The sequence below is a fragment of the Lissotriton helveticus genome, chromosome 11 (assembly GCF_964261635.1).
Source record: "Lissotriton helveticus chromosome 11, aLisHel1.1, whole genome shotgun sequence".
Classification (NCBI taxonomy): Eukaryota; Metazoa; Chordata; class Amphibia; order Caudata; family Salamandridae; genus Lissotriton; species Lissotriton helveticus.
Genome location: NC_136072.1, coordinates 60,996,188 through 61,009,473, shown reverse-complemented (window position 1 = coordinate 61,009,473; position 13,286 = coordinate 60,996,188). Strand labels below are relative to the sequence as shown.

The 13,286-nt window shown below is 47.8% G+C and overlaps 1 protein-coding gene across 1 annotated transcript in view; it reads right to left on the bottom strand.

Moving 5' to 3' along the window:
* The window catches only part of LOC144791457 (cytochrome P450 2J2-like), a 131,470-nt gene that overhangs the window by 82,088 nt on the left and 36,096 nt on the right, over positions 1-13,286 (bottom strand). Inside the window, exons 4-5 of the mRNA XM_078666135.1 lie at positions 12,831-12,991; positions 704-880 (exon numbers count right to left, since the gene is read on the bottom strand). Coding sequence (XP_078522261.1) covers positions 704-880; positions 12,831-12,991 — 338 coding nt within the window. The remainder of the gene's footprint in view (positions 1-703; positions 881-12,830; positions 12,992-13,286) is intronic.

The window sequence follows — 13,286 nt, the reverse complement described above, 5'->3', positions numbered from 1 at the left end:
AGGCAGCTCTAAAGCTGGTGCCTCAATATTCTTTTTTAACTGAAATTAGAACCCTCATTATGGGACTCGGATAATAACGATAAGTGCACAAAACACAGTTTGCGCAGTGATCGAAATAAAAAGGGATGTGGACTTACATCCAGACATTACTAGGAGAAACAGCGTTTACATTTTCTGTGGAATTTTAGTAGGTACAACCTTTCGGAATTTAAAAAGTAAATAATGCTTGGTACTGGACATGCGCAATGTTTGCCCAATAGCCACCAATATTAAGTTAATTTCCCAATTGTAGGTTAGGCCCGATGATAGTGATGAACTAGATATAATAGCTATTCCTGGCCAGTGCCTCTGCAGGTTTTGAAAACAGTGCAGAACAACATGACTTCAATTCACTAGGAGGGTAAGATGCAGATATGGAGTAAATTTAGTCTGATTTCATACGGTCAACACAGAGTCTGTTTTTCATCTGAATTTCTTGAACTGATTCATGCGGCATATATTATAAAATATTTGAGACAAGAAGATCATAAAGTCAACGGTTACACAGAATGCATCCTGGAAACTGCTCACTCACATGAGAAAATAATCATAAAAATCCCTTTTGTGTGATGTCTTATCTTATGGCCACTTGTGTTTTCTATATGCTAGAGCACTTTATCAGAGCCAGAACTGATCAGTCAATGTAGCAGCAGCAAATACTCACTTGTGATATTTTAGCTTGGTAGAAATCTATCAAGTCCTGGGGCTCTGCAGACACTCCATTCTCTTTGTGACTTTTGATTTCCTTCTTCACAAATTCTTCCACAAGGGCATTGCCTTTAAAGATATTATTATGAGGTCCTGGAAGATGCCGCATCAGCCAGGGGAAAGTGTTGTAGAGCTGGGGTGAAAGCCATGGGACATGATTAGGAAGAATGTTTTTTGAAAATATCTTCAATTTATCATGTTCAGTGGTGACAGACTATTAAAGCAATTGCTGACCATTCTTTCTACCTCTATAAAAAGCTGTAATCGAGATTGTTAGAAGACATCCACACATAGGGGCCGATTAGGATGGAGGATTTTCCGCCTCCTCCGGGCCGGCGGAAGCCACCTCCGGCTCGGAGGAGGCGGAAAATCCTCTGCGGAGTCACCAAAGACCCACCGCCGCATTACGATGTCTATCAGACACCGCCAGCCAAATTAGGAAGCATTAGTAAACATGCTTTTCCGCTGCGGTTTTTCCGCCGTGGAAAAGCATGTGTACTTTTGATTTTGGGGGCCCGTTGCGGGCCCCCAGGGTGTAGGCGGGTGGGGGGTGCACATGGGGGGTACCTATGGTACCCCCCAGTATTTACATGCACAAAGCGGCAGGCACCGCGCGGTGCCTGCCGCTTTGTGCATGTAAATGTAAAACATGCACTTTTAACATTGCGGCGGGTGCTGCTTGAAGCAGCACCCGCCGCAATGTTAAATATCCAGGATGTGACCGCCAGGGTGGCGGTCACATCCTAATTTGCACGGAGGGACCGCCGCAGCCCATGCGGACGGTCCCTCCACCTCTGGGATGGCGGACGGACGCAAGTCCGTCCGCCATCCTAATCGGACCCATAGTGGTTTTTTTTCATCTATGTGTGAGTATATGTGGGTGTCTAAGTCAAACTAATTAACAAGTTTTTTTTCCAATTAAATAGAGCATAAGAGGATTTAGTTATGGTATGAACTGTACTGGACCGGTGATACAATGCAGGGACTAGGTGTAAGGATTTAGAGATTAAATCCTGTTTTATTTAATATTGATTCCTCTGTAGAACATTGCCTTCATTGGCTTCATCACAAAGATGCAACTAAATGGTGATGTACAGGTAACACATCCTCTAAGATGAAGGTGTACATTCTTTCTAAGAGCAGCACCCACCAGGCTAGTAATAAGGACTGCAAGTTAAGGGTGGTAGTTCAGTAGCTGTGATATTTTTGTCTTGTTTACCTTCCTAAGAGGTATTACCAAGGAATGCGAGACTGTAATTTAGGCTGGAATAGAAATATGCATCACTGTAGATTCCCACCAGGAGTAGTGGTCCTCTCTCCGAACGAGGTGGTCTGAAGGAGCTTTAACCTAGTCATCCTTGAAACCAGTCTTATACCATGTTTCAAATATTGAAATATTCCAGGAGTTTTCAAAACTGCTCAATTATTTGTACATCCAAAAGCTCCACTGTGAGAGGCAGGTTCACATACTGATTTGGATTGTTCCCTCTGGCTCTTACTAAAACAATGGTCCATTCCTTATTTTACCTTTTATCCAGATGTTACCGATCTGTGTCTGTGCCTGAAATGTGAGTCTTTTCTTGGTAATGCTTCTGTAATAGAATGTCATCACACTGGTTGATCATTGGCATGTGTTTGAAGCAAATGTAAAGCTTGTTATTTATTGTGTTAAATGTATTACAGAGTGCTCAGTGTCAATCTATTCCACTTGACACATTTCAAATGTATTGCATCCACTCACTGTCCGTAGTTGCATTACTCAAGATTCTCACTTGACTGCAGTTTCCTCATGTTTTGGCGGGGCCCTTCCCTTTACTTCCTCTTTCGAGGTAGCACTCTTCCATGTAGCTCTGTATCCTGTGTCCCATGTCCTTACATACATTGATCCCACCTGGTGCTCATCCCTGCTACTCTGATCTTGGTTCTTTATTTTCTATGTCACGGTCCAACTTCCTGGCTCAACACTTCAATCAATCAATCAATCAATCAATCAGGGGAATTGTAAGAGTGCTACTCACCTGTGAGGGTCTCAAGGTGCTGAATGAGGGGGGCATTTGTAGGCATGGGTGAGGATTTTGAAAGTGATTCTTCTCCACGGGGAGCCAGTGGAGTCTACGTAGATAATGGCTGATGTGTTCTTGTTGGGGGATGCCAAGGATGAGTCTGGCTGCGGTGTTCTGTATGGTGTGGAGTTTGCAAATTAGGGACTTGTTGATGCCGGCATGGAGTGCATTTCCATAGTCCAGTCTGCTGGTGATGAGTGCCTGGGTGACTGACTTTCTTGACTTGTGGAGGATCCATTTGAAGTTGCTGCGGAGTATGCCAAGGGTGTTGAAGCAGCTGGATGTGACTGCGTTGACCTGTAGGTTCATGGTGAGTGAGGAGTCGAGGATGATACCCAGGTTCTTGGCGTGGTCTGTGGGGGTGGGTGGTCTCCCGAGGGCGGTTGGCCACCAGGTGTTGTCCCATGCTGTAGGGGTGGTTCCAAGGACGAGGACTTCTGCCTTCTCGGCGTTGAGCTCCAGGTAGCTGTTGGTCATCCAGTCAGCGATTTCCTGCATTCCTTTCTGGAAATTTAGTTTGGCGGTGTTGGGGTCTCGAGTGAGGGAAAGGATGAGCTGGGTGTCATCGGCGTAGGATACTATGCTGAGGCTATGTTTTCATACGATGGTTGCGAAGGGGGCCATGTAGATATTGAAGAGGGTTAGGCTCAGTGATGATCCTTGTGGGACTCTGCAGGTGATTTCCATGGGGTTGGAGAGGAAGGGAGGTAGCCTATTTCTCTGGCTTCTTCTAGGGGGGATCGATCGGATCCAGTCTAGAGCTGTTTCTTGTATGCCGTAGTCGTGTAGTCTGGTGAGTAGTGTGCGGTTAGACACGGTGTCGAACACCGCTGATAGGTCGAGTAGGATGAGGGCTGCTGAGTGTGCTTGATCCAGGAGGGTGCGGATGTCATCTGTGGCAGTGAGCAGGGTGGTCTCCGTGCTGTGGTTGCTTCGAAATCCGGATTGGGACGGATCGAGGACGGAGCTCTGTTCGATGAATTGTGTCAGTTCTCTGTTGACCAGTTTCTCTGTGACTTTGGCTGCGATGGGGAGGAGCGAGATGGGCCGGAAGTTTTTTAGGTCGGTGGGGTCTGCTGTTGGCTTTTTTAGTTCGGGCCTGATATCCTCACTTTTCCAGATGTCTGGGAAGGTGCCTGTTTAGAATGTTGTGTTAATGGTGCGTTTCAGTTCGGGTGCGATGGTGGCCACGGCTCTGTGGTAGATGTGAGGAGGGCAGTGGCCGGTAGGAACCTCTGAGTGGATGCCTTTCATGGCTGTGGCAGTGTCTTTGGTCATGAGGGGTGTCCAGCTGGAGATGGTTGATTGGCTGTTGTCCTTGGGGAGCAGGATGGAGGCTGTGGTGTCTGGAGGACGGTTCGTGAAATTGTCATATAGGTTTTTGATCTTGAAGTGGAAGAAAGTTCTGAGCTTGTTGCAGAGGTCTTGGGAATGGGGAAGTCTGTGGCGTCCTTGCGTGGGTTGGTGAATTCCTGGGTGACGCCAAAGCGTTCCTTTGAATCGGTGGAGTTGGCGAGAATTTTGTTGTGAATGAAGTTCCTTTTGGTGGTTCTGATTTGGTTGTGGTAGTCAGTCATGGCGTTCTTGTAGGTGACATCGTTTTTGGCTGTATTGGTGTTTTTCCAGTTCTTCTCCAGGCGTCTGCAGGTGCGTCTGGTGTCCTGGAGGCTGGTGGTGAGTCAGGCATCTTTCCTGGGGCATTGCTTGTTGGGAATTGAGTAGTGGGGCAAGCTCGTCTGCGCAGTTGGAGATCCAGGTGTGCATTTCTCTAGCTGCACTGTTGGATCTGCAGTCCAGGTGTGGCTGTCCCAGATGAGGGTGGAGTTAAGTTGCTGCTGCCACCCTACTTGTTCCCAGTATTGCTTGTGTCCCAAGGCAGTAGACAGAAAATTTAAATACCCCCCCCCTCAGATCCAAAGCTCTTATGGCACCAAGCAGGTAAAGAAAGTCATCACAGCACTTCCCAGAAGAGCTTGCTTGTCTCTTCCAATCAAGCAGCAATCCATTCATCCTTTCATCCTTCTATCCACCTGCTGATATCCACCATTTCACCTTTACATTCCGTCTGTCCATCCACCCATCTGCCTATTCATATCAAAACCTGGAGCAACACCTCTGACCTCCTGGTCAGAGACCTGCTCTCTCCCCAGCAGCTCCAATGTTGTGCTGCCTGCTGCTGACCCCGTTCCCATGTTGCTGGTAGGTGTTCAAGGCCCTCCTCTACCCGCAGGCTCCTGCCTGCACCTCATCCCTGGTGGTCCAGTGGGAGAGCCTTGCTTTTCTGCTGGTTCAATGCTGTCTGTCCTTGTGTTTGTATTACAAAAGGGGATGATGGACGGAGCGTTTGAACAAATCAAACACTCACCCCCAGTCAACTGATCTGGGTTTAATCCATCACCATTCTTTAGTTCACTCAGCCACCCCAGTTCAGACATGGCTATATGCAAATCAGTCTGACCCTGTGCCCCATGGGAACAGTCCAGCCCGAACTGCCAAGCCATGTCTTCCCTGGACCGGAAACAAGCATCCTGGGACCGGTTTCGGATTCATAATCCTCATCAGCCAGGCTATCTTGAATCCAGTGGCCAAGTGAACAAGGGACTCACGTCTGAGCATACCCTGCCACACTTAGGGCGAACAAAGCGATAAAAAAGGGGATGATGGACGGAGCGTTTGAACAAACCAAACACTCACCCCCAGTCAACTGATCTGGGTTTAATCCATCACCATTCTTTAGTTCACTCAGCCACCCCAGTTCAGACATGGCTATATGCAAATCAGTCTGACCCTGTGTCCTTGTGTTTGTGCCTGCTTTCTGTCTTTGTCTGTCTTTCATTTTGTAATGTTGTCCTTGTTCAATTTATATCTGTTTGCAAGTTTTCCTGTTGCTTGTGCCCTTGTGTGTGCCCATTTTGACGTCCTTCTTCCCCGCCACTGCTGCCCTGCGGCCCCTCCCCCTGCCAGTCCCGCTTCCACCTCCCAGCTGCGCTTCCCTCCCTTTCCCTTTTTAATGGCGGACGCTGGTGCACCAAAAGCGCGCCTAAGGCAAGTCTGTCTGTGCCCATCCATGACCAGCGCCAGGGACCCTGGATCTCCGAACACCCACCACTACGACTCAGCTGCCTCCTCGCACTGAACCCCGGAAGGAACACCAGGGGCCAGATGTAGGTAAATCTATTTTACCGACCCTTAAATACCGAATTTTACCGATTCGGTATTTAAGAGTCGGTAAAATAGATGTACCGAGATGTAGGTAAATCCAGATGTGGATTTACCGATTCTTTAAAAGTCGGTATTTACCGATTCGGTAAATACCGACTGGTAATGCTCCATTCATTCCTATGGGCTTTGAAGCCCATAGGAATGAATGGGGCATTACAGGTCGGTATTTACCGATCGGTAAATACAGATTTTTGGCAAGGGTGCAGGGGGTGTCACTTTGACACCCTCTAGCACCCCCAAAAAAGGTTCGGGGGCCATATGGCAGGCATACCTGCCCTAAGGGCAGGTCTGCCTGTCATATGGCACAGGTGTGCATGCACACATTTGCATGCTCACCTGAATCGGTATTTCACCATCAAATTGAATTTGATGGTAAAATACCGATTTCTTAGGCCTTGTGGGACTCATCAGAGTCCCACCTACATATCGATTTTACAGAATCTGTAAATATACCGTTCTGTAAATTTACCGACCGGTATATTTACAGATTCTGTAAAATTACAGATCGGTAAATTTACAGAACGGTAAATTTACAGATTCTGCCCCCTACATCTCAAATTCCTTTTACCGGTCGGTAACGGCCGAATTCGGCCGTTACCGACCGGTAAAACCCTACCTACATCTGGCCCCTAGTGCCTGCGGTCCACACCGAACACTACCCACGGCCAGTTTTCCTGCCGCCACTGCCATGACCCTTCACCACCCTCCACACGGACTAGGCCACTGCCCCCACGATGGACGCCAACACAATGGAAGCCCTAAAGTGCATTTGCCTCAACGTGTGCTTCCTGCAAAGACAGGCCAAAGAGATCTGGGACCTCCTCGACACCCTCTGGCCAGAAGTCGCCTTCTTCACAGAAACCTAGACCAATGCCTCCTCCGCCCGACATCGCCCAGCCATTCCCGATGGCTACAAGATCCCGAGGCAGGACCACCCCAACCGCCCAGGAGGACGCCTCGCCATCGCACACAAGAGCGCTCTCCGACTCCACCTCCAAAACAAGCGACTCCTCCATCACCACCAAACACCTTCACTACCAGATCCAGACCAGCCCTAGAACCACGCTTCACGGCACCCTCGCCTACAGAGCCCCCTGGACGCTGTGCTTCGTTGGCCACTACTATTGCTGACGTCATCACACCCCACGCCATTGCCTCTATGGACTATATACTCATCGGAGACCTGAACTTCCACCCTGACAACCTCAGTGACCCCCAACTCCACCGCCCTCCTGGACAATCTCACCAACAGCAGACTTAAACAGCTCAAAACGACCCCTGCCCAAAAGGCAGGACACACCCTCGACCCCATCTTCGCAGGTGGGAACAACATCTGCTTTAGCCACAACATGCAGCCCCTCTGGATGAACTAACACTGCAAACACTTCTTTTTCAACACTGCCACCACTCTCAAAACCCACTCCTCACCCTCCTCGAAGGAACAGGAGCAAGATCACAGAGAAGCACCTCTGCTCCACCCTCAGCCGTGACCACCCCGCCTCGACCAATGCCAACTCTGCAGCCAAGGAACTACACCACTGGATCACCAACTGCCCAGACAAGTTTGCATCCATCCGCACCACCGACAGACAATGCCCCCTGAAGGCCACCTGGTTCACCACCCACCTACTAGAAGCTAGGCCCTCCTGCTGACATCTCGAAAAACTGGAGAAACAGCAAAGCCACAGAAGACCTGACCACCTACAAGAACGCCATAACAGACTACCACCAACGCATTAGATCCACAAAGAAGACCTTCATCTGGAACAAAATCCTCACCAACTCCAGCAACTCAAAGGAACTTTTCAACATCATCCAGCAATTCACCAAGCCCCACAGCAAAGTAAGTCACAGACGTCACTCCCTCCAAATACCTCTGCAACAAGCTTGGCTCCTACTTCCACCTGAAAATCAAAGCCCTCTGCGATATAGCTTCAGCAAGCAGACTCCAGAAACCACCCTTCCCTCCAGAATCGTCAGCCGGCCCACCATCACTGCCTGGACCACGGTCACCACTGAAGATACCACCACGACCATGAAAAGCACCCTGTCAGGAGCCCCCATGGAGTCCTGCCCTCTGCACATCTTCCACAGAGCTGCTGCCGCCATAGCGGCCCAGCTAAGATGCACCATCAATGCCACCTTCAAATCTGGCACTTTCCAAGAAGGGGGGGCACGCGCAGAAGTCAAGCCCCTCCTCAAGAAGCCCTCTGCAGACCCAACGGACCTCATCCTAATCTCTCCACAGCCTTCAACACCATCTCCCACCGCTCCCTCGCAGCCGGACTCCATGACGCAGGAATACAGGGAACTGCCCTCGACTGGCTCCGCTCTTTCCTCGCCGGCAGAACCCAAAGGTTTAGACTCCTGTATTTCCTCTCCAAACCCACAGAGGTCAGCTGGGAAGTACCACAAGCATCGTCACTAAGTCCCTCGCTCTTCAACATCTACATGGCCACTCTTGTCACCACCGTCAGACAGCATGGATTCGGCATTGTATCCTATGCCAACGACACCCAGCTCATCCTCTCCCTCTCGAAGGTTCCCGATACCACCAGATTCAGCTTCCTAGAAGGAATGAAAGACGTAGCAGCTTAGATGAGCAGCAGCTGTCTGGAACTCAACTCAGAGAAGACAGAAGTCCTTGTCTTCCAACCCTCCCCCTCTGTGTGGGACAACTCCTGGTGGCCCACTGCCCTCAGCACCCCCTCACCTCAACGGTCCACACCCGGAACCTCGGCATCGTACTTGACTCCTCCCTCACTATGACCTGACAGATCATACCGTTGCCTCCACTTGCTTCAACACCCTCTGCATCTTCCGCAAGACCTTCAAGTGGATCTCCCTGAAGCCAGAAAGACCATCAGCCATGCACTCATAACAAGCAGACAGGACTACGAAAGCCCCCTATGCTGGAATCAACAAATCCATGCTACACAAACTCCAGACCATCCAGAACACCATGGCCAGCCTCGTCCTCAGCATCCAACGACATGAGTTCATCACCCAACATCTGTGAAACCTTGACAGGCTCCCATCAAGAATAGAGTAACTTTGAAGCTACTCACCCACGCCTACAAATCCCTCCACAACAACGGACCCAAATACCTCAACGAAAGAGTCTTCCTCCACAACCTCGCCCTGGCAGAAACCCCAAGCATCCACACAACCAGAGCAGGTGGAAGAGCCTTTTCTTACATCGCAGGTAATGCCTCGAACAAGCTCCCAGTCAAGATCAGACGCTTCCTTACTCTGCACACCTTCAGAAAAAGCTTCAAGACCTGGCTCTACAGCTGACCTAACGGGTGAGTAGCGTGCTTCAAACCCCCTAATTGATTGATTGATTGAAAACCTAGCCATCCATCTTCAAACCTATCCATCAAAACTCATCCATCCACCTAAAAACTCAATCACCCATCCTTTCACTTATGCCTACCGCTTTCCATCCATCCATCCATTCATTTATTCATCCAGCTTTTCAACCATCCAACAATCCGCTCAGTAATCCACCCTTTCACTCCATCCATCCACCCTTTCACTCCACTCATCTATTTAATCTGCATCCATCGTACCTTTTACTCATCAATCCATTTACCTATTCACTTATCAATCCTTTCACTCACCCATCCAGCATTGCACTCATCCATCGATTGACCCTTACATCCAGCCATCTATTTACCCTCCTTTTTACACATCCATTCTTTAATGCATCCATCTTTTCACACTCCCATCCATCCATCCACTCATCTATCCATCCTTTCGCTCATCCATCCTTTCAGCGTTTCACTCCATCATCTATTTACCCTTTTACTCATCCATTCATCCTTTCTCTCACACTATACCACTCATGCATCTATCATCCACCCTTTCTCTCAAGTATTTCATCCATCCACCAATGCTTTCTTCCTCCCTCCCTCTCATTCTCCCACACCCGTAGCTGCTAAAGCAGGGGTTGACGACGCCCCTAATCCAACCACACTCCCTGGCCCACCCCTTACCCTGCCAGGCACTGTGCCACTGTCTCCCTTTCTCTTTGCCTCCCGCCCCAGTCCCCCTTTCTGGTTGATCCTTTCCTCTTATTGGTGTCCCAAGCCACCCTTTGAAGCTACAATAGTGTGTGTTTTCCATTCTGCTCCCCAACTGTTGTTCTGCCTTAGGACTGTATTGTCAACGTCCCACTATGTTGGACATCCCTAGTGCAGGTAATCTGTCTTTGTCCACCATTGCCCTCGAATTATTTTATTTTTGTGGATGAAACGTTCTGGCATGTTGTCTCTTTGAGTATTGAAAGGTTGCTTATGAGCTTCCACTGCATGTGTTTTTCAGTAAATCAGGGCAACTGTTCTAGGACAAACCAATTAGTATATTTCATGGCTGTATCAGGTCAACTAACAACTGCACACAAATAGTGCAAGTGCATTAAAGGTAAAATGCACAAAGTAAGACATAGCTAAGCTTTTGCCACATACATGTCTGACTAAAACCTAGCAAATAGGCTGAGAAACATCCATGACATACCGTGGTCAAGGCTTCAGTGCCGGAGTAGCGTGCTACTCACCGAAAAGCTCTCCAATACCTATCAGGGGTAGCAAGCACTATATCAATGCATAAGTTTTCCTCTTCTATCCCTCAACTAGCCTCAATCCAAATAACAGAGTAACATATCCACCACTCAAATTAATTGCACATTTCACTATACTAATTCATCACTAATCCTTTTGGGTTCCGGAGTAGCATGCTACTTGCCGAAAAAGCACTTTAACACCTCATCTGCAGTAGTAAACACTATATAAATGCAATTTAAATACAATTACAATACAATACAATATCATATGGAGCAATTTTTTCTATTCAAATAAATAAATCCAACATTAAGTAAGTGTAGTGCATGAGGGCTTGAAAGCAGCCATGTCCAATTGTGTAATGCTGAGACATGTATTGATCTTTTATCTTCACTTCTGGTTTTTCACTGTGTAGTACTGTTGTACTTGAGGTCCTGAGGAATTGCGATACTAAGCAAGAAACATGTCGACCTAATTAGAGGGTCGAGGTAGTTCCACTGTGCCCTTTACAGCCTCTATCTCCCCTCCCACCTTTTTTAACCAAGGGAATCAGTCACGTTAATAAAAATCCTTGTGAATTGGTTCACCTTTTTTAATATCACCTTCCCCACATGACTACACCCCTCAATTTCCCCCTCACACGCACACAACCGTTGGCTTGAACTAAAGATCTCCGACAAAGAGTGCCTTCTAGGCGCCCGTCAGGCATTGCAGCGCCAGCCTGACGAGGAGCAAGAGGCCAATGATGAAGCTTGACATCTAGCTCGCTGGGTGTATGAGGCCTCTGAGTTCTAAAAAGGGAGCCTTCCGCTCCCTGACTCCACTCGTGTTGGTTTACACACTCCTTCCCCTTTCCCTCTTTAGATACCTCTCGGGGAACTTTGTACCCCCTGTGTTTCACATGTAAGCTGCACCCATATGCATGATAAAAAGGAAACCATGATATGAAAGAACTCTGTTTTCAGGAAACGTCAAAAGCAGATTACTCTGCACGTCTGCATGCCTTCAAAAGTTACCTTTCTATCACCTAGGTTTGGAAGCTTCTAGAAACCCCATTCTTGTGACATTGTACCAGTTAAGGAAAATGAAAACTATTAGAAAACAGATACTTACTACAAATGTTACAGTGGTGTTTTTTTTACCAAGGTAGGTTTGGTGTCATGCCAATAATGTATTGTTTTATTTTGCATTAAATTACTTTGGATATAATAATGTATTTATTAGCTCTGATGTTGTTTTCATTTCTGATTTTCACAAAGAGCATACATATTCTGTGATGAATGCCTTGTTGTCTGTTGTACTAAGGGCGAGCTTGGGATTTCTTGCAGTGCTTATTTCTAGGGGTTTGACTGTTTTAACTCAGCCACAGCTAATATCAAAATGGAGGCTTTTATTTACCGCAGTTTCATCATCCTGTTTCCAATAAGTACAAACCCACATCTTATCCCATTGCACTGTCTCTCCCTTACCTTTTCTTTTAATCTGTCTCAGCCCTTTCGCCCTCTTAATGTTGTGCACAAAGGCGCCCCCTGTAGTGGGAAGGCGTCTGTGCCACCTGCACCGTACGTGCATGTATAGGGGGACCCTTTGGTCCCCCCCTGTGATCGACTCATAATGCTACGGGTGAAGGGTGGTCCGGCGCGGATCCCCGAAGTCTGCTTCCCGGAGAGTTTACGTGTCGGAAGCTCCGACTCAATCCGGTTGTCCGAATCGTGTATCGTACTGGCTTGGTCAGAAATCGCCTGCATTGCACGGCATGGTTTGCTTACGGACGAGAAGTACGGAGCGGTTTGGACTGGAAGCGACTCGGTCGGTGATTTTACGTTTTTCGCATCGTACTTGCTCGCTTGTACAGCTGTACGAGTGGGACAGAAAACACGCGTACGGCTCATACTTTTTCCGGACAGATCGCGTTCGGAGCCCCTCAGAGCGAGATCGGAATTGGTCCCTTAGTAGTAAACTTCAATGTGTGAGGTTCACACCATAGAAAGGATAGGCGAGGTGGAGGTAACTCTAGCAGGTTTGTGAACAGCATTGTAGTATTTTAGTAGTACTATTGTAGTACTGCTAAACATACAACAAATTGAAGTTTGTGAATAAGCCCTTATGTCTTATGTGCCTGTCTTTTTTTCACATGCCTACCTTTTTACCTTTCTTCAAACCTACAAATATCTTGGTTCAAAGTTTTCCTATGATTGACAAATAACATAGAATATGGGGCTTTTGAGAGACTCACCAGGGCCCACTTGGTGCCTAGATTATTAACTACAAGTTCATTTGCTTCAATGAGCTGATGGATTTCTTTATCGTCTCGGGAGAAGCGGTGCCCAAAAACCACTGAACAGATCACATTGGTTACAGAAAGGACAATCGGATGAGTGGGATCCAGGCTTTTCCCTGTGGAAAAAAGAGGGAACGAGTCACTGGAGCATGCTATGGTCAGCTTTGGGATACACATCTTAAAACACCTTGCAAAATAAGAGTAAAACCATGGACAGGAATATTGTGCAGATTATTTCAGGCATTCTGTCTACTCCTTCATTGTTCTTCTTAACCAATAGCTGTCAGGGTGATTCCCTGGTTGTTTCAGTTGCAGGAGCAACCGAGCAATATCAAACGTGAGGTTGCAAAGTCCCCGCTAACCAAGACAATGAGTACTTGGATCTGGGATGGAAAGTTGGTCATGGAAGTC